This window comes from Pyrgilauda ruficollis, unplaced genomic scaffold (assembly GCF_017590135.1).
Source record: "Pyrgilauda ruficollis isolate IOZ18807 unplaced genomic scaffold, ASM1759013v1 scaffold241, whole genome shotgun sequence".
Lineage (NCBI taxonomy): Eukaryota > Metazoa > Chordata > Aves > Passeriformes > Passeridae > Pyrgilauda > Pyrgilauda ruficollis.
Window position 1 is genome coordinate 278,733 of NW_024523723.1, and position 22,278 is coordinate 301,010.

At 54.8% G+C, this 22,278-nt stretch overlaps 1 protein-coding gene across 1 annotated transcript; it reads right to left on the minus strand.

The window, feature by feature from the left end:
• Positions 1-1,188: 1,188 nt before the first annotated feature.
• Positions 1,189-21,323, minus strand: STRIP2 (striatin interacting protein 2). Its single transcript, XM_041470179.1, has 21 exons — positions 21,096-21,323; positions 19,546-19,615; positions 18,484-18,558; positions 18,264-18,398; positions 17,959-18,079; positions 17,270-17,338; positions 17,072-17,178; positions 16,831-16,958; positions 16,159-16,368; positions 13,731-13,954; positions 12,403-12,468; positions 11,650-11,713; positions 10,962-11,033; positions 10,765-10,839; positions 10,199-10,296; positions 9,596-9,722; positions 7,773-7,873; positions 6,312-6,378; positions 2,720-2,824; positions 2,133-2,337; positions 1,189-1,502 (listed from the first exon to the last, which is right to left on the minus strand). Exons 1-21 carry the CDS (start codon positions 21,306-21,308, stop codon positions 1,252-1,254), a joined length of 2,583 nt encoding a protein of 860 aa, XP_041326113.1. The 5' UTR covers positions 21,309-21,323; the 3' UTR covers positions 1,189-1,251.
• Between the last annotated feature and the right edge of the window lie 955 nt (positions 21,324-22,278).

Sequence of the window (22,278 nt, forward strand, 5' to 3'; positions counted from 1 at the left end):
AGCACAAATCCTGCCATAACAAACACTTGTTTATTTAGGGCTTCCCTGCCCTATATGAGCACACAAATGCCACCCTCATGCAATGCAGCTTTACCCAAGTGTAGTGTTCATTATTTAATTTAAGTTATTAAATGGACAGAAAGTTTACAGCTCCATATCCCATTCATTCTGAAAGTTATGGACCACAGAATCCACTCTTTTCCTCATACATTGTTCACCAAAGCACCTTCCCTCCCCGCCCTAAGACCTGGCACAGACATTCCCCCAAACAAGCAAAAATCCGTGTAAAACTTGGGTTATTTAACACCGTATTTGCTGTCCCCTCAGGGCTGGAAGGGCTGAAGAGGATGTGGAGTCAGGGAGGAAAGAAAAGGGATCTCCAGGCTGCACAGCTGGAAACTGCACAGCACAGGGTGGTGCAATAAAGGTGAGTGAAGGTGGGGAAAGCAGAGGTGCAGAGGTGACGGGTGGGTGTCCAGGGGACATGCAGGACCTGTCCCTGGTGGCACCAGGACTCTGAGCCGGGCTGTGTCACCCCAGCAGCAGCAGAGGACAGGGACAACACGGAATGCTGTCTCCATCCCAAGCATGCCGGGGTGGCAGGGTGGTGCTGGGGGCAGAACCCAACAGAGCCAAAGAAAGGAGCGCGCGGGAGGGATGGAATTCCCAGCTGGGAATCCTTGCCCCCAGCCCACTCGGAGACACACCTGGGCTCCGAGCTCACTCTGCAACCCGTGCTTTACGGTCTCCAAGGAGTCACAGGATGACCTCCAAAAAGAGGTGTCCGTCTCTTTATACAGAGACCTGGTCTCTTTGAAAAGTTTAATTTTGTTTTCCCAGCTGTGCTTAAACCCCGCCCGACCCACCCCAGCCCGCGGCACTGACAGCCCTCGGGAGCAGCAGTGCAGTCACTGGCAGTGCAGTCACTGGCAGTGCAGTCAGTCACTGGCAGTCAGTCACTGGCAGTGCAGTCAGTCACTGGCAGTGCAGTCACTGGCAGTGCAGTCACTGGCAGTGCAGTCAGTCACTGGCAGTGCAGTCACTGGCAGTGCAGTCACTGGCAGTGCAGTCAGTCACTGGCAGCGCAGTCAGTCACTGGCAGTCAGTCACTGGCAGTGCAGTCAGTCACTGGCAGCGCAGTGCAGTCACTGGCAGTGCAGTCAGTCACTGGCAGTGCAGTCAGTCACTGGCAGTCAGTCACTGGCAGTGCAGTGCAGTCACTGGCAGTGCAGTCACTGGCAGTGCAGTCAGTCACTGGCAGTGCAGCAGCTCTTCCCAGCGAATGGGCTGTGAAAACACCTCCCGCTCCAGCCACAGCTCGTAGGAGTAGTGGAAGTCCTCGGGCAGCTCCAGGCGCTGGCCCAGCACGCTCTGCAGGCAGTTGTCCACCGGGGCGAACTCCGAGTCCTGCGGCTTGTCGTACCTGCGGCTGTTGAAGGCTTCGATGTTGGCCCTCAGCGTGCATTCCTCAGCCTGGAAATCCCACGGCCTGGCGTCGATGTCTGCAGTGGAGGAGGAACAACACCCAGATAGTGCGGCAAGCACCGCTCTGACAAGGTTTGAGCAAAAGAAAGGCTGGAGGTTTCATGTGAATTAACCAGAGTCACTCCTAATTATTATTATTCCTAACCAAATCCCATTATGTGTGCATTTTCATTTAAGATATCCCATAAAAATGTAATTACTCCTGCATTAAGGACTATTTAAGATATCCCATAAAAATGTAATTCCTGCTTTAAGTACTCTCTATAATTACCCAGCCCTGCTTTTTTGACAAAAAACCCACCACTTTTACTGAAAATCTCTGCTGACCACTGAAGCAGGGATCAAGATTTAAAACATTTAAAACCCAATGAGCTCATTATGAGCTCCTAACCACCATTTTTTAAAAATTTGAGCAAACATAACTATGAATGATATTGAAAAGCTGCAATAACCACGACATTACGTCATATTATATAAACTGATGATATGAAAAGAATCCCAGTATTTTCACGAGCTGTAAACCTGACGGTGCAGAATGGCACCATGAAACATCTGGGAGAAATCCCCAGGAGTGACAGCAATTTTAGAGGTTTGAAGCCAAGTGAAGCAGACTGCAGGGCAGAGGCACGAGGCCGGGCAGGACTCACCGTTGCCGTAGGCCCAGTCGTCGTTCATGCGGTGCCGCACCTTCTGGTAGATGGCTGACATGGTCTTCATGTTGCTCTTCCTCCACTGGCGCCCCAGGTACTTGGTCTGGATTTTCAGCAGCTTGAGCACGTAGAGCTGCATCATGGCCTGCTTCACCTTCAGAGCCCGCTTCAGGATGGGGGCTGATTTAAACACCACCAGCATCTGCCAGGGAATCAACACCCATCAACGCAGAGTGCTCGGGGAGCCACACAAACAAACGCTGCCTGGGCTGAGGTGGGCACCAGCACCTGGGCCTCGTACACCACAAACCCCCAGGAGGGAGAACAGGAGCGTTCAGCACAACCAGCACGCTCTGCACGGGGCTTGAGGGTCACAGAAATAATGTTATTTGCAGGAGAAAAACTATTTCTGCATTTAAGGCTCAATCTGTGAATGGAAAAAGGGAAGATGATGAAGAGTAGAAGCTCCAGCACTTCCACGAGGAACCCTGAGCACAAGGCTGGGCTGAACCCGCTGTGTGGAGCCAGGGAGATGCTCCAGGTGAAATGCTGGAGGGTCTCAGGGGGAGGGGACACCCCCTTACCATTGTCCTCGAGTGTTTCCACTTGGTCAGCTTGTTGAGGATCCTCAGCAAGTTAATGCAGGAGAACAAATTCCTCCAGCAGAACTGGTTGTTGTCTCCAGCTTCCTGCACGGGGAGAAGTGCAATCCTGACCACAGCGTTCATCAGCACTGCCGCGGAGATGTCCTTAGGCAGAAATCTTTATTTTTATTGTCTGCACAAGTCTTATTTCTGAGGAAGGACAAGCAGCAGAGCTTCCTCCTCACTTGGGTTATTTATCATCAGCAGATTCTGGGGAAAACCATTCTGAAACACTCCAATCTTTAATCTGCTTTTAATTTAGAGTAAGAACTAATAATGGGATAAATCCCATTATTCCATCATGGGAAATACATTTTGTGGTAGATTTGTATTCTTTGTTTTCAGCCAGAGAGAAAATTTCAGCCTGATCACCACTGCTTTTGGTAACTGTATCAATTAATTCACGCTCAGAGCACACATTTCCAGTAAAAGGAAGTCACAAATCAACACAGGATGACAAATAGCAACGTTTGTATCAAGAGGATGAGACCTTTCTGTAACAAAAATCCCCTCCAGCTTAGGTGCTGCTGAGACATTGTTTTAAATATTAGGTAACTGTAAACACCCCAGCTCCAGCTTGTGGAAATGCTGCCAGTGGCACTTTGAGATTTAATTCCACCACTGCAGTAACTTGCTCAGTGTTTGAACAACTCCAAGCATAGGAGAAATGTCCCACAAAAATCCTGTTTGGGGATTAGTGCAAAACAAGGGCTGCTGAATTTATAAACCACTCACAGCCAGCTACAGCCTTCTTAACTCGGGGCAAAAACTCAACCCATTCCAGGATTTGGGCACGCTTGGGAGGGGTTTGAAAGCAGATTTACCCAAGAAAATCCCACCAGCACAACCCCTGGGCTTTTAAAGGCAAGTGCCAGGCAGAATCAGGAATCCCTGAGGCTGGAAAAAACCTCCAAGGCCATCGAGTCCAAGCTGTGCCTGATTCCCACCTTGTCCCCAGCCCAGAGCCCTGAGGGCCACATCCAGGGACACCTCCAGGGATGGGCACTCCAAACCTCTCTGGGCAGCCCCTGCCAATGCCCGAGAGGCAGCCAGCGGTGGGATGTCACCACAATGTCACCAGGATGCCACTGAGGCGCTCGTGGATGCCGTCTGGTGCTTTGGGGGTCCCCAACTGCATTGCTCCTGCAGTGTCACATCGTGCCCAGGCCTAACCTGCGCCCTCTGCACCACGTAAATTTCCCAAAGACCCCAGTGGAATAAGCCACATCCATTTCTTAGGCTGATAGATTTGTTTGTCACCAGTCTGATGATGTCTCTGTAGATTCAAGGAGGGGAGGGTCTTTCCATCAGATTTATGGAAGGAGGGAACGGGCCACACAGACTTTAATACCCCTTCAAAGGGGTGGGTTAAGCCCTTTGCAGACCCCTCTGGGGTGACAGGAGAGGGGAGGTGGGGACTGGCCAGGATTTGAATCCCCCAGCACCTCAGCCACTCCTGATTTACCCTGGGTGGGGACAGCAGTGCTGGACTCATCCTGGTTCTCCTTGGGATAACCAAACACACATCACTGTGCTCAGCCCACTGAGAGCAGAATCATCTGTGACATCTCTAAGAAGTGTGTTAGCTGGAATGTTGAAATCACTCATCAGAGTGGTAAAAAAAAAAGATAAAACAATGCATGAAGTGCTGGCTGAAGAAATATCAATATGTGCACAAACGTCTGCCTCGAGTACCAAGGTGTATCTAATTCCTATTAAATCCTTACTTCCACGTGTTCCCTCCCAAAGATGGACCCTCATGGTAAAATTCAAGTTGATTTCTGCATATTTTCTAATTAAATTGCTCTCCTTGAGGATAACATCCATGTCTGCTGGAGGAAAGTGAAAAGTGCTGTCCTTGAGTGTGACAGCTCTCAAACTGTCCAGACCCTACTGGGAATATTTTCCCTAAAAACGTTCAGTTTTCTCCTGCAGCCTTAAGGCAGATTGTGAGGATTACACGAGCCATGAAACCCTCAGAGAAGCGTCACTAGATGCCTGGTTCTCCTTGGGATAACCAAACACACATCACTGTGCTCAGCCCACTGAGAGCAGAATCATCTGTGACATCTCTAAGAAGTGTGTTAGCTGGAATGTTGAAATCACTCATCAGAGTGGTAAAAAAAAAAGATAAAACAACGCATGAAGTGCTGGCTGAAGAAATATAAATATGTGCACAAACTTATGCCTCGAGTACCAGGGTGTGTCTAATTCCTATTAAATCCTTACTTCATGGGTATCCTCCCAAAGATGGACCCTCATGGTAAAATTCAAGTTGATTTCTGCATATTTTCTAATTAAATTGCTCTCCTTGAGGATAACATCCATGTCTGCTGGAGGAAAGTGAAAAGTGCTGTCCTTGAGTGTGACAGCTCTCAAACTGTCCAGACCCTACTGGGAATATTTTCCCTAAAAACGTTCAGTTTTCTCCTGCAGCCTTAAGGCAGATTGTGAGGATTACACGAGCCATGAAACCCTCAGAGAAGCGTCACTAGATGTCCCCATTGATCCAGGATACGCTGGAGTCTGGCAGGGCTGGATGGGGACACCCAGCCTTCAGCAGCCTGTGGACCTGGGGAAAATCCTTCTCTCTGATGATTTTGACCTTTATACACCTAAGAAAAACAGCACAGGCCTCAGATTGCAGCAGCACCATGAGATCATCCTGGACTGGATTTGTTCAGGATCCTTCTCAATGATTCAGGGTCTCCATTCCCTGTCCATTATTCCCTGTTAACTCCAAAGCCTTCCCCTGTCAACCTCCTCTGCACTGGAATTACTGTATTTATGAGCCTGCCAGCGTTATTATCCCATCTGCAGTCTGTGTATTTGCCCAGCCCATCCTCTGGCCAGTCTCTGGAATACTTAAGGCTCCTCTCTGTGGGGAATTTGGTTCATTCCTTAAACTGGTATCTCATAGGACAAGAGTGCTCAGAGCAACTGAAAGCTGGGAGGCAACAGCCTCTGGGTAAATTATCTTTCAAAGCAGAAGAGTCTTGTCTGGTCAGAACAAGAGTAAACAGCCTCAAATTGTGCCAGGGGAGTCTCAGGTTGAACATCGGGAAGAATTCCTTAGGAAAAGGGTGATCAGGCCTTGGAGGGGCTGCCCAGGGAGTTTTGGAGTGCCCATCCCTGGAGGTGCCCAAGGAATTTCTGGATGTGGCACTCAGGGCTCTGAGCTGGGGACAAGGTGGTGTTTGATCAAAGATTGGATCTGATGATCCTGGAGGTCTTTTCCAACCACAATGATCCTGGAATCCTGTGATTCTGTTCTATCAAAGGGAAAACTCTAAGCCCAGCTATTTCTATGGGGTGCCCAACACCAGCAGTGCCTCTTCCCCACTTCCCCACAGCTGACAGTGACTCAGAATAGTGATGGGAGGGATTTTTCAAGCCTGGAGGGGAAAAAAGTCTAATTTCGGAAAGGCTGGGGGCTACAGAAAAAGAAGACAGAGAACAGAAAACCCAAATCCTTCCTCATGCTGTAACATAGGGTTTTTGTGGCCAGGATTGCTCTTTCTGTGCTGCTTACCAGACTTTCTGCTGTGAGCTCAGGCAAGTCACAGACCGTGCAATGCGGATAATCCAGGACGGAGATGCTGCAGAAAACAGGAAAGAAGGGGCTCGTTAGCAACCAATTAACATGAGGGAAATTTTTAAGGTGATCTGTATGATCATGCCCAGGAATCTGTAACATTCTTCCTGCTCTGTGCCTGGAAATGCAACAAGGGATTTGGGTGGGGAACGATCCCATCTCCAGCAGGTGAAGCGGCCGTGCTGACGGGGCTCCCTCCAAACGGGATCCCAGCCCCAGCACTGCCTCAGCCCTCAGCTTAATGGAGCACATCGATGCCTCCTGGCTCCAAAGCTCCATCCTGAGTGCATTAACAAGGACTCGAAGGGTTTGGATCCATTAAGACAGGACAGATGAGTTATTCATATGCATATTTAAAAAGGGGGGAAAAAGTAAACAAAATAGATCTGAGGTTCACAGGGAGGCATTTGGTTAGCAGCAAGAAAATTCATGGTGAGTGAACATTCAGAATATCAGTTTTTTCAAAGGCCTCCAGGCCTATAGAATTTGTAAAAGTAGTCAATTAAATACACCCAGAACTGGAGTTTACACCTCCCTGGCTCAGAGTGTCCAGCTGCACATCCCACCCGACTCACAGGTGCGTATCCTACCTGTGAAACCTCCATCTCAGAGCAGAGGAGGGAGCTGAGTGCTCCTGGCACACATTTCCTCCTCACTTAAAGCACAGAACCAAAAGTGGAAATATTTACAGCAGGAGGATCAACATATTACTTCCTATTTTTCTATGTGTGCCTCCTCACACAGACACAACCATACCGTGCAGGAGACAGACCAGCCTACACACGCAGCTGAAGAGCAACAAAAAGAGCATCAAAAAGGAAGAAAAAGGATCTTTTTATCATTCCAACATCCCTGGGGAGCTCCTCTCCAAACAGAGAAATCCTGCCCTGGTGAGCTGTGACAGATCTGTGCTGTCTCAGGTCTCTGATCCATGGTGGTCCAGCCAGTGCCATGCTCACAACGGGGCTGGTGCCTCTCTCAGATCAGCAGCAAAAGGCAGTGCCAGCTATGGAAAACCTGAAGGAGTCAGGAAAGCTGAATTACAGCTGCAAAAAGTGGGAAATACCTGGAAGATCCTACCCCATCTGGCCTTGATGAAGCTGTGGCCCAGAGATGCTCAGTGGCACTGGATGGCTCCTCAGGAGTCCACGTGAAGATGAAAACTACTTTATTTTAAAGATTAAGCCTATTTTATTTTAGTACTGTTTCAGCAGCCCACTCAGATTGGAAACCCAGCATCCACTCATCCTCACCATGCCAAAGGGATTTGCTCCCTCCACATATTTCTGTAGTGGACAGGACACCCCAAAGCCGTGTGAGGTCACCTGGACACCAGGGCTCCCCAGGCACGAAGCCTTCCTGCCCCATCACCTCTCTGTCCCCCACCAGGGGCTGTACCTGTTTTTGGCAGTGATGTAAGACATGATGTTCTGGTTGAAGAATTTCAGGATCAGCGGGATGCAGTTGGCAAACACCAGGTGTTGGGACACGTACTCAAACTGGGGGAGAGAAGGGAAACAGGTCAGCGTTGGCTGGGACAGCTGGGAGCACCACCTGGCAATGGAAACCTCTTCCCAGTCAAAAGCAAAGCACTTGGCATGGTTTGCCCCAGACACCTCACAGACCCTTCTGTCCCTGAAGTTTGCTGTGTAAGGTCTGTGTCACGCACAGCAGCTGGAAAATTCCATTTTCCACAGAGAGGACAGGCACACTTCATGGCAGTGCTTTGGGAATAGCTGCACCTCATGGCTTTTCAAAATTAAATCTGGCAAAACAGTGTGTGGGGAAGAGGGAAGGAGTTGTAGCTATTACATGAGAAAATACAAGAAATCCTATTGCTCTCACACACTAATCCCAGTTCCCTTAGAAATTTTGACTGAAACAATATCCCTGTTTTCCTACTTGCTTTTAATTCCTCTCTCCCTTAAAGCATTAAATGGTCTTCAAGGTCCCTTCCAACCCAAACCACTCTGCAGTTCAATAACACAACAAATCTCTCCCGTCCTCTAAAGATACAAACTGCAGCAAAACCCAATCCTATCCCGTCCTGCCCTTCCCATGCCTCTCCATCCAGATCTCCAGTTTGAGAGGGAAGGAACAGTTTGTTCTCATCTCAGCCTGGTGCCAGCTGTCGGCACTGGCACGCCACAGATGACACAGCACCACAGATGACACAGCACTGGGATGTGCTGGTGAGTAATTGACCCTCCCAACACAAACCATTCTGTGGTTCAGTGATTCCTTCATTTCGGACCTGCTGGAGTTCTCATGGTGCTCCCTGAGACCACCTTTGTCACAAAAAGAACAAAATCACCCAGATCAGACATAAAGAAAAGCAGAATCAGGGGGATTCAGGAAACCCTGCAGCTTTCTCCAGGCTCAGCAGCAGGCTGCAATGGCCCTCCTGCCTGGGGGAAGAAAGGAGAGGAGCCGCTTTGAAGTGAGAAAAATTAATGAAGGGATGTGGGGAGGGGGGAGCAGAACAAATGTAGGATTGTAAAAATGTGGGAGTTGGTTTCATTTTACCCAATCCAATACGTGGATTTATATTTATCCTCAGTTAAATATCAGTGGGTTTTGTAATGCAGAGGGATTTGTAGCGTGCTGAAAGCTTTAACAGAAAAAAATCAGAAAACATTAATTGTTTGACTTGCAGAATGAGTGGAAAATTGGGCCACAGCTCATATTAGTCCTTGGGTTTTTTTAACCAAGGAAAGCCCTGGAGTGGGTGCAGTTTGAGTGGTGCCATGCAGATGGAACAAAAATCACATTGGGAACAAAAATCAGATTGCAACTATGACCCAGATCTCCTGCCTGTGTTGAAACTGGAGCCCCAAGAACCTGATCCTGCCAAAACCAGATTAGGTGACCTCGTGAGGTCCTTCCCAGCACTATTTCTGGGCACTGGAGATGACAGAGCAAAAGAGAGTCTTGCCTAATCCCCTTCCTCTTCCCCCTTCTGCCAAGGAGGCTCATGCTTTTTCCTAAATTTAACCTGAATGGATATTCCCAGAAGTCTAAAAGCTCCTGCCACGTGAGTAGAAAAGGTGTTGTCAAAGCACAGCGGGGTTATCCCAACCTGAGCGGCCCTGCACAAATCCTGGAGCTATGGAAATGTGATACACTCCTCATGGAAACTCTTCCCAAAAGCCTTCCAGGAGAGGGTTTATCAGGACCTTCAAGCCCAGCTGGGCAATGGCCATCCCTTCCTCTGGGCCCACCTGGTAGATGTGGTTCAGCTTGAAGTGCTTGAGGAGCAGCAGCAGCAACGCCGAGATGCTCTTCACGATGATCTCCTTGTGCCTGTTCACATCCATGCCCAGCTTCATGCTCTGCAGGACCGTGATGCTGGGTGGAGGGAAACAAGGGCAGCAGGGAGCACAAGGGACTGTGGAGCTCTCCTTCTGGATGAGCTCTACAAAACCAAGCACCTTCGCTGCCCACAGGACTCCCATTTCCACCCGTCCCAGCTGGTGATGCCAACATGCGTTCAAAAAGGAGGGAAAAAAGGTGGATTGCCTTCCACCAGGAATCCTGGTGGAGTGGTAGGGAAGACACCTCCTATATGCTGACAAATCTTTATGATTTGGATCAATTAGCAGGATTTTATAATTTGTGCCACGTAGCTTGGAGTGGCTGCACTCAAATCATTTCAGCATCACTTCCTTGGCTTTCACAGCTCTGCCCTGGTGCCAACTGTAATTTACACCTACCCAAACAGATCCCCCAAATCTGGAGCCCCCCAAACCTATTGGCTCTCCTGCTTGGTCCAAGACTTGGTGGCCAGGCTGGGATGGCTGGTGGCCACCTGGTGAGGGACTTACGGCATCTCTTCAGGCAACACGTCTGCCAGGATGTTGATGGAGTCAGTCTTGGCCTTGGAGGTGGGTGCAGCAGCCAGGAGGATCTTCAGCAAAGCAATCTGCAGGAGAGGGCAGGTGTGAGGGATGGTCCAGGAAAGGGAATTCCTTCCTTCTCCTTCACTTGCCAAAACTGGACAACTCCAAGCCAACTCTACAGGGTTTCACCAGACCACACTCAACCTCTGGCAGACAGGACAATGTGGGGAGCTCAGCAGCTCTGTTTGATCCTTAACCTAAGGCATCACACGTGCCTGAGCTCTGGTAGGGTGGGTAAAACAGCACAAGGAGTTTAAATGCACTTAAATCTCTGTCTCTCCCCACAGAGCCCACGAGACCCAATCAGCATCTCAGAATCCTCTGAATCCCTCCTCTTGGACTGTACTTTCCTCCCAGCTGTGCTCAGGATTCCCACCAAAATCTCACCATGCAGGTCCTGAACACCCTCGTGTGCTGAGCTCTGCAGCTCCCAGACTGGCACCATTCCCTACTCCAGAGCTCTTCCTTCCTTTTAAGGAATGGGGGCTTACCATGTACTGGGGGAGATTGTACAACATTGCTCGATACAACACTTCACAAGGGGTTTCTTGCACTTCCTCTTCCCCCTAGGGCAGAGAAGCATTAAAAACAAGGGAAAATGAAGCAAAAATAAGCATGGATTTACTTTGACACCTTAGAAGCCTCCCACCTTCTCTCTGGTGATAGGGGGAAGCAGCTTCCTTCTTACCAGAGACATGGGGCACTTCTCCAGCTCCTCCTCGTTCTTGATCTGGACATCCGAGATGGAAACGTACTTGTGCTGGCAAAACACACAGACAGAGGCAGAGCAGTGTCACAGCTGAAGGAGGAAACACGGCCAGCAATGGTCACAGCAACATCCCAGTGAGGTGTGCAGGTCACAGCAACTCATCCCTGTGTGGGACATCCCTCTGTCCCCTCACACCTCCTGCCTGTGGTTACTTGCACCTGCTCCTTCTAGGAGCTGTAAGGAATTAGAGGGACAATCACCTCCAAAGGACAACCCAGACCTTGGATAGGGTCAGGTGGCCTCAGGAAGGATCTCATTCCCTGTGGAGCACTGCAGGAGCTGAGGCTGGCTGTGCTTCCCCCTGGGAACAGCACGTTTGGGAATGTATGTCCAAACCCAGCTCTGAAAGTGTCTCCTTCAAAACACACAGCGGGCACTTGTCAGGAAACAGGAATGCTGCACCTTGGATAAAGGGAAAGTAAAAATCCTGGAGAGGCTTCTTGAGGACTCAGTTTTTAATTTTTTCCTCAGTTCCTGGAAGAAGCTCCAAAAGCTTTTCCTGTGGCACCCAACTTTTTACTCCCTGCAGTAACTGTGTTTCAGGGAGGGTGGCCAGGAGGATCCACGTGGTGGATATCCCATGCCATGCATGGAGCCACCATCTCACCTGCTTCAGGGTCTTCACACTCTCATGGATCGGCCGAGGGAGCCCTATCAGGGTTTCGGTGTCCCTGGGGGAGAGGAAAGAAGGTCAGTACTGGGAAGGAGATCCATGCTCAAACATTTCCATGTCATAACAGGTAAAAGAGGGAGCCTGGAGTCTGCTGAATGCATCTCAGATGGGTCAGGAATTGGGAGAGGTGTTGGCCAGAGCTGCTGCCCTCCCACCTGCTCCCCATCACGAGACAGGAGACAGCCTGCACGAGACAGGAGAGACATCAGGGTGAAGAATTGGGGTGAAATCAAATCTGATTCAGAATTTGGGTGAAATCAGATGACATCAGAAATAGGGTGGAGCCAGTCTGAGCCCAGCACTGCACCTAAAAATGAATGTACCCTGCTGGGCCTGTCCCAGGATGACTCTGCACCCGCAGCTTGATTTAGTCACAAACTGGGTAATTTGCTGTGGATACCAAAGTGGCTCAGCTGCCTTTCACATCAAACCCGTTCCTGGCTTGGGCCAGCGGTCACTTATTCTGGGCTAGGTCTGATTTTTAATAGAAAGAGGTCCCTGGGGACCAGTGTCTCCAGGAACATGTTTTTCTAGCACTGCTTTCATTGCTGCAGCTCTGGCAAACCCAGCACTGCCTCATCCTGAGCATCTCTTGAGCTGGGAAAACCTGAGCTTTGTGCACACCTCCCACCACCCAACCCCCACTGATGGAGGCTACAGGGCAGATTTTGTGGATGAAACACTCACTGTCCCAGCGTGAACCCGATGAATTTGTTCCTGCTTGCTTCCAGGAAATGCTCGATGTCTTTCTGTCTGATGGAGCAGCGGAGAGACAAAAACAAGGAGAAGGTTGGAAAACAGCCACGTACAAGATCACAACCTCAGACAGATTTCTAGAGACCTCAAAAGCAGTGGGCAAAAGCCACCTTTGCCCTCACTGGCTGGGGAAAACCTAAACCATTTGTATTTTTTTGCAACTCCATGGGAACGTGCGAGTAGACGGAGAGATTTCTGCAACCAGCACCTTTGTATCCACCTCCTGTGCTCCTCACACACATCTCCAAGGAGCATCTGCTGGCTCTGAGAGAACAAATGTTGTCTCCACGGTCTGTCAGAGCACACGCTGCTCCAACAACAAGCTGACATCTTGTCCACCTTGGGCATCTTTCATGGGAACTGCTCGGCAGCTCTGCACTACAAGCAGGACATGAGCTGTGAGCCAAGGCTCTCCTGGACAGAAAGGAATCCAGCTGGATTTCCAGCCAGCAGCCAAAGAAAGCAGCAGCCATTGGACTGCAAAGCTGAGAGTGTTAAGGGACGTGGAGCATCACAGCACCACCATGGAGATCCATGTGGGAAACCAATTCCTGCTGTGTTTCTGCTAGGAATGCTCTGGACAGACTGACTTAACCCTGCTCCTATCTCAAAAATATCTATTTGCTCCTGTGTTTTGAAGATACTGGATTAAATCTAGGCTTGGGATAAACAGCAAAGAAAAACCCCTCACATGGATCAGAGGGAAAGGGGCAGAGGTTTTCACCCTCTTTTCCTAACATTCCCTCATTTCATGTGTGGATAGCTGCCTTAGGAAGGAAAGGCACCAAACCAACTCCTTTATCCTTAGGTGTTTTTCTCTGCCACTAAAAAAGGCTTCAGCTGCCAACAGAGGGGTCCTACTCACCCGACAAGGTGTCACTGTCCAGCTCCCAAGATGATTAGTCAAGGACTTTGTGCTACCAAGACCCACTGGGACCTGGCTGGCAAAGCTGACCCTGCTCCCACAGCACCCCAGCACAGCCTCCTTCCCAGTACATATCCAAAACTGGATCTCCACTTATTGACCAATAAGTTGGTTGGTTTGCCCATTTATTTGTTTGGGCTGGGTTTAGCTGAGCTCTTCCCCAGAATTTACACAACAAATGTGGCAAGTGGCCAATCTAGAAAGGACCTGACAAAAAGAGAAGTGGAGTCACTTCAGTTCAACCTCCCAGGGGCCAAAAAACTTCCCAAAAACTGCAATGAACTCCAGGACAGGCAGGTCTGGGGAGGGGGGAGGTGACACCAGGTGGCTTTACCTGACTTTGGGGGCCCAGGGGAGCCCCTTGGGGAAGGACACCCTCTCGATGGGCGGGCGCTGAGCCGGCACGGCGGCGATGATCGCGTCCCGCTCCAGCAGGTCCAGCTCCCCCTCGATCCCGCTGTCCACGTCGTCGCTCTCCTCCTCATCAACCCCTCCTTCGTCGTTCTTGAAGGGATCTCTCTCGTTGTAGATATCCAAACTGTCTTGCTTCATCAGGGGCTGCAGCACAAGGGGAAGGAAATATTCAAGTCACTTCAAGGATTTTATTTCCCCCTCAGGTGCTGGCACCAGATCTCTCCATCCTGAAAGGATCACGCTCTCAGATGTTCCTCAGGTAAGGATTTCCCTCCTAGCTGTTGCCACCAAAGCCTGCACAAGAATAATTCCTTCTGTGCCTCTAACCTTGCTGCTCTAGGAGGTACAACCCCGTTTTTCACCTTAACTTTTGGGGTTTCCATCTGACATCTCTTCCTTAGCAAAAGGCATTTCCAACCTCAGAACACAACACAGCAACTCCAAGAGCAGAGCTAAAAAAAGAACTTGCTGTGAGCAGTTTGCTCCCTGGTGCTTATCAGCCCTTTGCCATAAGGTCAGGATGTCCTCTGGCTTCCTCTGGATCAAACACCCCATGGGGCTGATCTGTTGCAGTTGAAATTGGTGGATGAAAAATTGAACATGCTCCGACCACGTGTACTGAGAGCCCAAAATCCCCCCAGCATGGGCAACAGGGGAGAGGGATCCTGTCCCTGTGCTCAGGTGAGACCCACCTGCAGAACGGGGGGGAAAGGGAACCACAACCACGAGCACTCCTGGCTCCTCCTGCCGGTGCTGCTGGAAACCCGGCCCGGCCCGGGAGGACGGTCCCGCTCTCACCCTGCGGCTGCGGTGGCTCCGCTTCTGCTGCTGCTGCTGCTGCTGCTGCTGCTGCTGCTGCTCCACCAGCTCGATGGCGTAGGTGGGCGGGGAGGCCGCACGCATCCCCCGCACCACCTGGATGCTGTCCTCGGGCAGGGGCGGCAGCCCCAGCTCCTCCCGCCGCCGCACCTTCATGGCCTGCAGCGCCTCGAACCCGCCCAGCGTGAACTGGGGACAGAGAGGGGAGAGCACGGAGCACCCACGGGACACACACGGGACACACACGGGGCTGTGAGAAACCTGATCTAATGGACGGTGTCATTTGGAACTGAATGGTCCTCAAGGTCCCTTCCAACCCAAACAATTCCTTAAGCCTAGAACTGGAAAACACCGGAGCACTCGGGGGGGGGGGGAAAGGGAACCACAACCACGAGCACTCCTGGCTCCTCCTGCCGGCCCGGGAGGACGGTCCCGCTCTCCCCCTGCGGCTGCGGTGGCTCCGCTTCTGCTGCTGCTGCTGCTGCTGCTGCTGCTGCTGCTCCACCAGCTCGATGGCGTAGGTGGGCGGGGAGGCCGCACGCATCCCCCGCACCACCTGGATGCTGTCCTCGGGCAGGGGCGGCAGCCCCAGCTCCTCCCGCCGCCGCACCTTCATGGCCTGCAGCGCCTCGAACCCGCCCAGCGTGAACTGGGGACAGAGAGGGGAGAGCACGGAGCACCCACGGGACACACACGGGACACACACGGGACACACACGGAGCACACACGGGACACACAGGGCCACCCGGGATATTTATAGCCTGGAGAGGAGAGGCAGGCACTGGTGTGAGCTCCTGGCTGGAGCAGCAGAACTCCTGAGGCTGGGATCAGAGCCCCGGCTCAGCCCGGCCCGTGCCGGCTCCCTTCTGCTCCTGTGCCATTCCTGCACTTCAGCAGGGGCTCTGTGGGATCCTTCTCCTCAGGACCCCACCCTGTGCCCCCTCAGGTGAGACCCACCTGCAGAGCTGCCCCAGCCCTGGGCACAGCAGCAGCACCTGGAGCTGCTGGAGAGCCCAGAGGAGACCCCAGAGCTGCTCCAGGGCTGGAGCCCCTCAGCTCCCAGGGATCCAGGCTGGGAGAGCTGGGGGTGCTCACTTGGAGAGGAGAAGGATCCAGGGAGAGCTCAGAGCCCTGGCAGGGCCTGCAGGGGCTCCAGGAGAGCTGCAGAGGGACTGGGGACAAGGTCTGCAGGGACAGGACAGAGGGCAGCCATGGATGGGATCTTGGCAATGAGGAATTCCTGGCTGGGAGGGTGGGGAGGGGTTGGGCTGGAATTGCCAGAGCAGCTGTGGCTGCCCCTGGATCCCTGGCAGTGTCCAAGGCCAGCTTGGCTGGAGCTGTGAGAAACCTGATCTAATGGACGGTGTCATTTGGAACTGAATGGTCCTCAAGGTCCCTTCCAACCCAAACAATTCCTTAAGCCTAGAACTGGAAAACACCGGAGCACTCGGGGGGGGGGGGAAAGGGAACCACAACCACGAGCACTCCTGGCTCCTCCTGCCGGCCCGGGAGGACGGTCCCGCTCTCACCCTGCGGCTGCGGTGGCTCCGCTTCTGCTGCTGCTGCTGCTGCTGCTGCTGCTGCTGCTGCTCCACCAGCTCGATGGCGTAGGTGGGCGGGGAGGCCGCACGCATCCCCCGCACCACCTGGATGCTGTCCTCGGGCAGGGGCGGCAGCCCCAGCTCCTCCCGCCGCCGCACCTTCATGGCCTGCAGCGCCTCGAACCCGCCCAGCGTGAACTGGGGACAGAGAGGGGAGAGCACGGAGCACCCACGGGACACACACGGGACACACACGGGGCACCCACGGGACACACACGGGATACACACGGAGCACACACGGGACACACACGGGACACACACGGGACACACACGGAGCACCCACGGGACACACACGGAGCACACACGGGACACACACGGAGCACCCACAGGACACCCAGCCCTCCCGGGCAGCTCCCAGCTGGGGCCATCAGCAGGGAGAGCTGAGGTGAAGGCACCACGACACTGGTTCGTTCTCCAGATTCCACCCCCATCCCACGCCCTCGGCCCACTCATCCCAGAAGGAACTGTTTCCTTGTGTCAGCTCCTGGTGCCATCCTAAATAACCCCATCATGGTTGGGTTGAATGGTGGGGAGCCTCCAGGCTGCAGCAGCACTGCTCCAGAATCAGAATTTCTGCAGCAAGGAAGGGTTTGCACTCACCAGGAGCACCTTCCAGAGCAGGAGCAGGACCTTCTTCATGGGGAAGTGTGGAGCGTGGCCGCTGCAGAACTTGGTGACCATCGTGAAGAGCAGCAGAGCAAAGGGCTCCTCAGTGTGCACAGGGAAACCTGAGCAGAAGGGACCAGGACTGGGTCAGAGCTGATCCCCCATCCCTGAGCTCTCCCTGCTGGTCCAGCACGGCAAAGGGACCTCCACAGGGCACACTGAACTTGGGGCTCACTCAGCTCCATCCTGAAGGTCTCCCGGCAGGTTTTCCACTCGGGGGGATCCGTCTCCTGCTCCACACGGATGTTCTCCACCATCAGGTACATGACACTGAGCAGCACCCTGCCGGGACAGCACAGCACAGCACAGCAGGCAGGCGTGAGGCCACTCTGTCCCCAGAGGTGTCCCACACCCTCCCAGCACCGAGGGGTACCTGAGCTCCGTGCTGTCGGCCAGGGAGATGGCCGGCTTCCTCAGGGCGCTGCTGCAGGCCTGGCTGTTCCTGCAGGAGAGGGACCAGCTCAGAGCCAGCCCCCTCATCCCCAGCGAGACACGGCTGCAGCGCTGGGAATGCCACACCAGGGCATGTGACACGGCTGTGGCACCTCCCGGGGAGGAGGAGGAGGATGGGGAGAAAGAGGATGAAGAGGAGGGTGAAGAGGGTTGAAGAAGAGTGTGAGGAGGATGGGGTGAAAGAAGATGAAGAGGAGGAGGATGAGGAGAAAAGGGTGAGGAGATAGGGAGAAGGAAGATGAAAAGGAGGAAGGTGAGAAGGATGAGGAGAAAAATGAAGAGGAGGAGCAGGAGGATGAGAAGAAAAAAGAGGAAGAGGAAAAGGGTGAGGAGAAATAAGATGAAAAGGAGGAAGGTGAGAAGATGAGGAGAAAGTGGAGGTAGAAGAGAAAGAGGAGGATGGAAGAAGAAGGTGAGGAAAGTGGGGAGGAAGAAGATGAAGAGGAGGAGAGCAAACTGAATGGAAGAAAAGGAGAGAAAGCAGAGAATCACAGAATCATTCTGGTTGGGAAAGACCTCCAAGGGCATCAAGTCGAAGAAGTGGAGGGGTGAGAAGAAAGAATGCAGTGAAGAAGAGGACAAGGAGGGAGAGGTGGGCAGTCCTCTCACTCAATCTCCATGTTGAGAAGCTCCAGGAAGGCGGAGAAGGTTCCCAGCTGGTACAGGAGGAAGCTGTTGTGCCGAGACCAGTGCAGGACATCACCTTCATTATCACAGTCCCCAAAGACACCTGCAGAGGCCCCAGAGAGAAACACTGGTGAGGGAGGATCTGCCTTTGAACCCCTGAAGTCCACAGGACCACCCCAGGCAGGAGCTTCACTTCACAACCTGGCACAACCCCAAGAAAGACTTCTCCCAAACCCCCACAGCAGCAGATCCGAGGCCACATCCAGCCACAGGGGACGTGTCCTTACCCTGTGCCAGGTACAGGATGGCCCGTGCTACTCTGAGCCTCTTGTCCCTGTTGACCACCTCCAGCCCATCCAGCAGGCGCATGACGTAGGCCTTCTGCTGAGCCCTGTCCAGCTCCAGCCACCTCCTGTCCGGCACTGCAAAGGGACACGAGTCCCTGAGTGATTCCCTGGGGGTCCTGCTCTTGCCCCAAGCCAGGGGTGCTGAGCCCAGAGCTGGTACCTTGAGTGTGAAAATCCTCCTCGAAGCATCTCCTGTTGTGGCTCAGCTCAGGCTCCTCGGTGTAGCTGTACAGCTCTGGTGGAGACAGGGATCAGCAGGGACATGGAGAGCCTTCACCCTCCTCCTCATTCCCAAATTCCTTGGGAAGCATCCCTGGCACCCAGGCAGACAGGGGACAGAGACCCAAACTGGTCCCTGAGCCCTCCTGCAGCTCCAAGGGCACCTTGTGGCCACCCAATGCCACCAAACCCAGCCCCTTCATCCCCGTGTCCTGGCTGGGCTGCTCCCAGCTCCTGCTCCAGCTGCACTTGTAATTTCATTGGGGTTTTTGAGGGGACATTTTGGGTCTCACTTAAGCAGTTTGGGAATGAAGGGAATGCAGGAACACCCAGGCAGGACCTGCACTGATCCCCCAGCCAGCAGCTCGGACATTTTGGGTCCTGCAAATAGGGGCTGGACTTGGAGGGACACGATGTTGCACCTGCTCTTTGTAATTCCTGCCTGTTCCCACAGAATTCCTACCTGCTCCCGTAGGATTCCTACCTGTTCCCACAGAATCCCTACAGTCCTGAGGTGCTGAGCAGCACCACGGAGGACTGAAGTGATCCTGCAGGGAAGGAGGAAGGATCCCTTGCAGAGGAAATGTGTTTTTGCCAGGCCAGCGTGTGCAGCTGAGATACACGGAGCTAAAAATAACCCCATTTTCTCCGGACACGCTCGGCACCGGGGGTTAGGGAGCAGAGGCAGCTGGAGCCGCCACACAGCGGGGACACAGGCGACAAGGACAGACCCGCCCGATAAAGGGTGCCACCTCCCGCCTGGCTCTGTCACCGGACACTCCGCCCTCCTGCCACCCCGCGCTGTGCCCTGGGCAGTCCCCGTGTCCCCGCGCGTCCCTTCTGCGTCCCCAGGGAGCGAGTGGCTCTGTAATAACAAACCCCGCTTGCTGCCACTGCAGGGACGGCGCCACTGAGTGTCCATCCCCCATCCCGGAGGGATTTTCATTTTCCCTGCCTGCCGGGCACCTGTAAATAACAACGCAGCACCCAAAGCCTGCTTCACCTGCCAGCTCAGCGCCGTGGCCGTCGGCATCCCCGTACTCGAATTCCAGGTTGGGACAATCCACGGAGCCCTGCGGAGAGCGGGATGGGGTTAGGAGGGGGCTGGCACATCCCTGGGGATATTTTGGGATGCGGGATGGCTGCCAGCGCTCGCAGCCTTTGCGCCAAAGCTGCTCCAGCCGCCGGAGCAGCGCTCGCAGGGATGGGTCTCGAGCGGGGAGTCCGTGCGGGGCCGCTTCAAGCACAGGGGAAATGTGGAAGCCGTGTGTAAAAACAGCATTTCTCAAATCCCAGGGAAAGCAAAGGCACGACACAAAATGCCGCTGAACGTTTGATGCATTTCAGAGCCCTGCACGCCCTAAAAACAAACCCCGGGGCTGGTTCAAAGCAAAAGCCCGCGGGAGGATGCTGCGGATCCCTGAGCTCCGATCTCGGCACCGCAGATCTGACAGCTCTCGGGGCCGGGCTTTGCCGTTCTGATCTCCCCCTCCTCCCCTGCGGATGAGGAACTGGAGCATGAAACTTCGCCGGAGGATTCCGGCGGGGCAGCGAGCAGGCAGCCGCAGCCAGACGACCCCAGGCCGGCACCGCGCCGCCCTGCCCCGGGTAAGGGAACACATGAATGGGTAATCAACGAAATTAACATAATTCCCCGTTCCGAGTCTCAGCGTCCCTCCTCGGCAGCCGGGCTGGAACTGATGCGCATCGCGGCGATTAATATTGATGAGGCAGGAGGATGCGCGGCTCCGGGATGAGCCCGGCTGGTTCCTCAGCCCATTTCTGCCGCCCAGCCGGCGGGGCGGCCCGGGCTCTTAAAGCCGGGGAGGAATTTCTGCAGCCCTAATCCGCTCTGCGAGACCGAGCCAGGCGAGAAAAGCAAACCCCAAATTCACGAGTTGGGGGCACGACTTGGACACCGTTCCCAGGGACCCTTCCGGGGTTAGGGAGCCCCAAGGGTGGCTGTACGGTGGCCGGGAACATCAGATCCCAGTGGGATCCTGGTGACCCGATCCCGGTCCTGCTTCCCCGGCCTGGCACTCACGAAGCCGCACGGGCGCAGCTGGGGCAGGGCAGCCCAGCGGGGTTTGGGGGTTCCCCCGTGCCCCGGGGTTATCGGGGCAGGAGGGGACAGCGGCACCCGGACCTTGGTGAGGGGCAAAGGAGAGCCTGCAGAGTGTGGGGGAGCCCAGGGCCCAGGTGGGACCCCAAAACCCTGCTGCCGGCTCTGGGCGTGGGGCTGGGAGGTGCCAGTGCTGGGGCTGAGCCAGCACCCCAAAACTCTGCAGCTGGGTCTGGGCGTGGAGCGGGGAGCTGGCAGTGCCGCGGAGCGCCCCTGGGGACTCCCGCTCCGGGCTGGGCATCGCAGGACGCTGAAGCCACCCCCGTAAAGCGTCCGGTTTGGGGCAGGGAGCACCCCCAAGACCGGGAGCTCCCCCAGTCCTGGATAAGGCTCCTACCGCAGGAGCCCCAGCCCCGGAGCAGGGACCCCCTACGCCACAGCCGGTCCCGGCGGAGCCCGGGGGGCGCCGGCACCGAGCTCCGCGCTCTTACCTCGGACTCCTTGCGCTGGCTCCTGAAGAGCTCCCGGCCCTTGGGCTGCGGCTGTGGCTGGGTCTGTGGCTGGGTCTGGGGTTGGGGTTGGGGTTGGGGCTGTCCCGGGCGGGCCCTGCCCGGGCCCGGGGCTCCGCCGCCTCCCGCCGCCTCCATCCCGCGGCCGCCGCCAGCACGTGGGGGCCGGGCTCCGCCCCGCCCCGCCCCGCCCATTGGTCCGCCGGGATCGGGGGCGTGGGCTCCGGACACACCCCCGCGTCGCCATTGGTCCGGAGCGGGATGGGGCGGGGCCGGGGGTAACGGCGGAGGGAGTCGAGGGACACGGGGGTCCCTCGGGATGGGAGGGCTGGGGACACAGGGGGTGTCCCTGGGGGCTGGGGACACAGGGGGTGTCCCTGGGGGGCCCCTGGGGTGCTGGGAGCAGGGAATGCTGAGGAGTTATGGGGGGTCCCTGGGGTGCTGGGAGCAGGGAATGCTGAGGAGTTATGGGGGGTCCCTGGGGTGCTGGGAGCAGGGAATGCTGGGGAAGGAGGATTTGTAGGGTGTCCTTGGAGTGCTGGGATACAGAACGCTGCCGTGGGGGTGCGGGGTGTCCCTGCAGGGGGCAGCGGGGCAGGAGCCGGTGGTGCCAGAGGTGCCCGTGGGTACCGAGGGGGTGCCCATGGACGGGCCGGGGGCACCTGTGGGGCTGCAGCCGCCCCAGCACAGGCAGGGCCGAAGGTCCCCGTCCCCAAGACAGCCCCAGAAGCACCCGGCAGCTCGGGCTGTCCACAGCCCGGCGTCCCCGTTCTGGTGCCAGGCAGCTCCCGGGGCCCTGGAGCACGGTTTCCATTCCCACACCCAGTAAAGAGGGGGGCGGTTGTTTTTGGGGTGACTCTGCACGTTTGTGGCCGGGGAGGTGCCGGGTGCCCGACCTCGGTGTCCCTCACGTCCCACATCCCTTCAGAGCCTCTGCGAGGCTGGAGACCCCAAGGGTTTGGGGCCGAATTTCCCTCGGCCGCCGCGGCAGCGTGGGCGGCTCTGCCCGGCAGGGCGGGAGCGGAGCCGGTAACGGGATTGCTCCGGAGCCGATAACGGCACCGGGATCGCTCCCGCGCCGCTTCCAAGGACACAGCAGCCCAAACAGCTCCGGCTGCCCCAAGGACGCGGCCCCGGAGCCGCTCCCCCCGCTGGAACTGTCTGG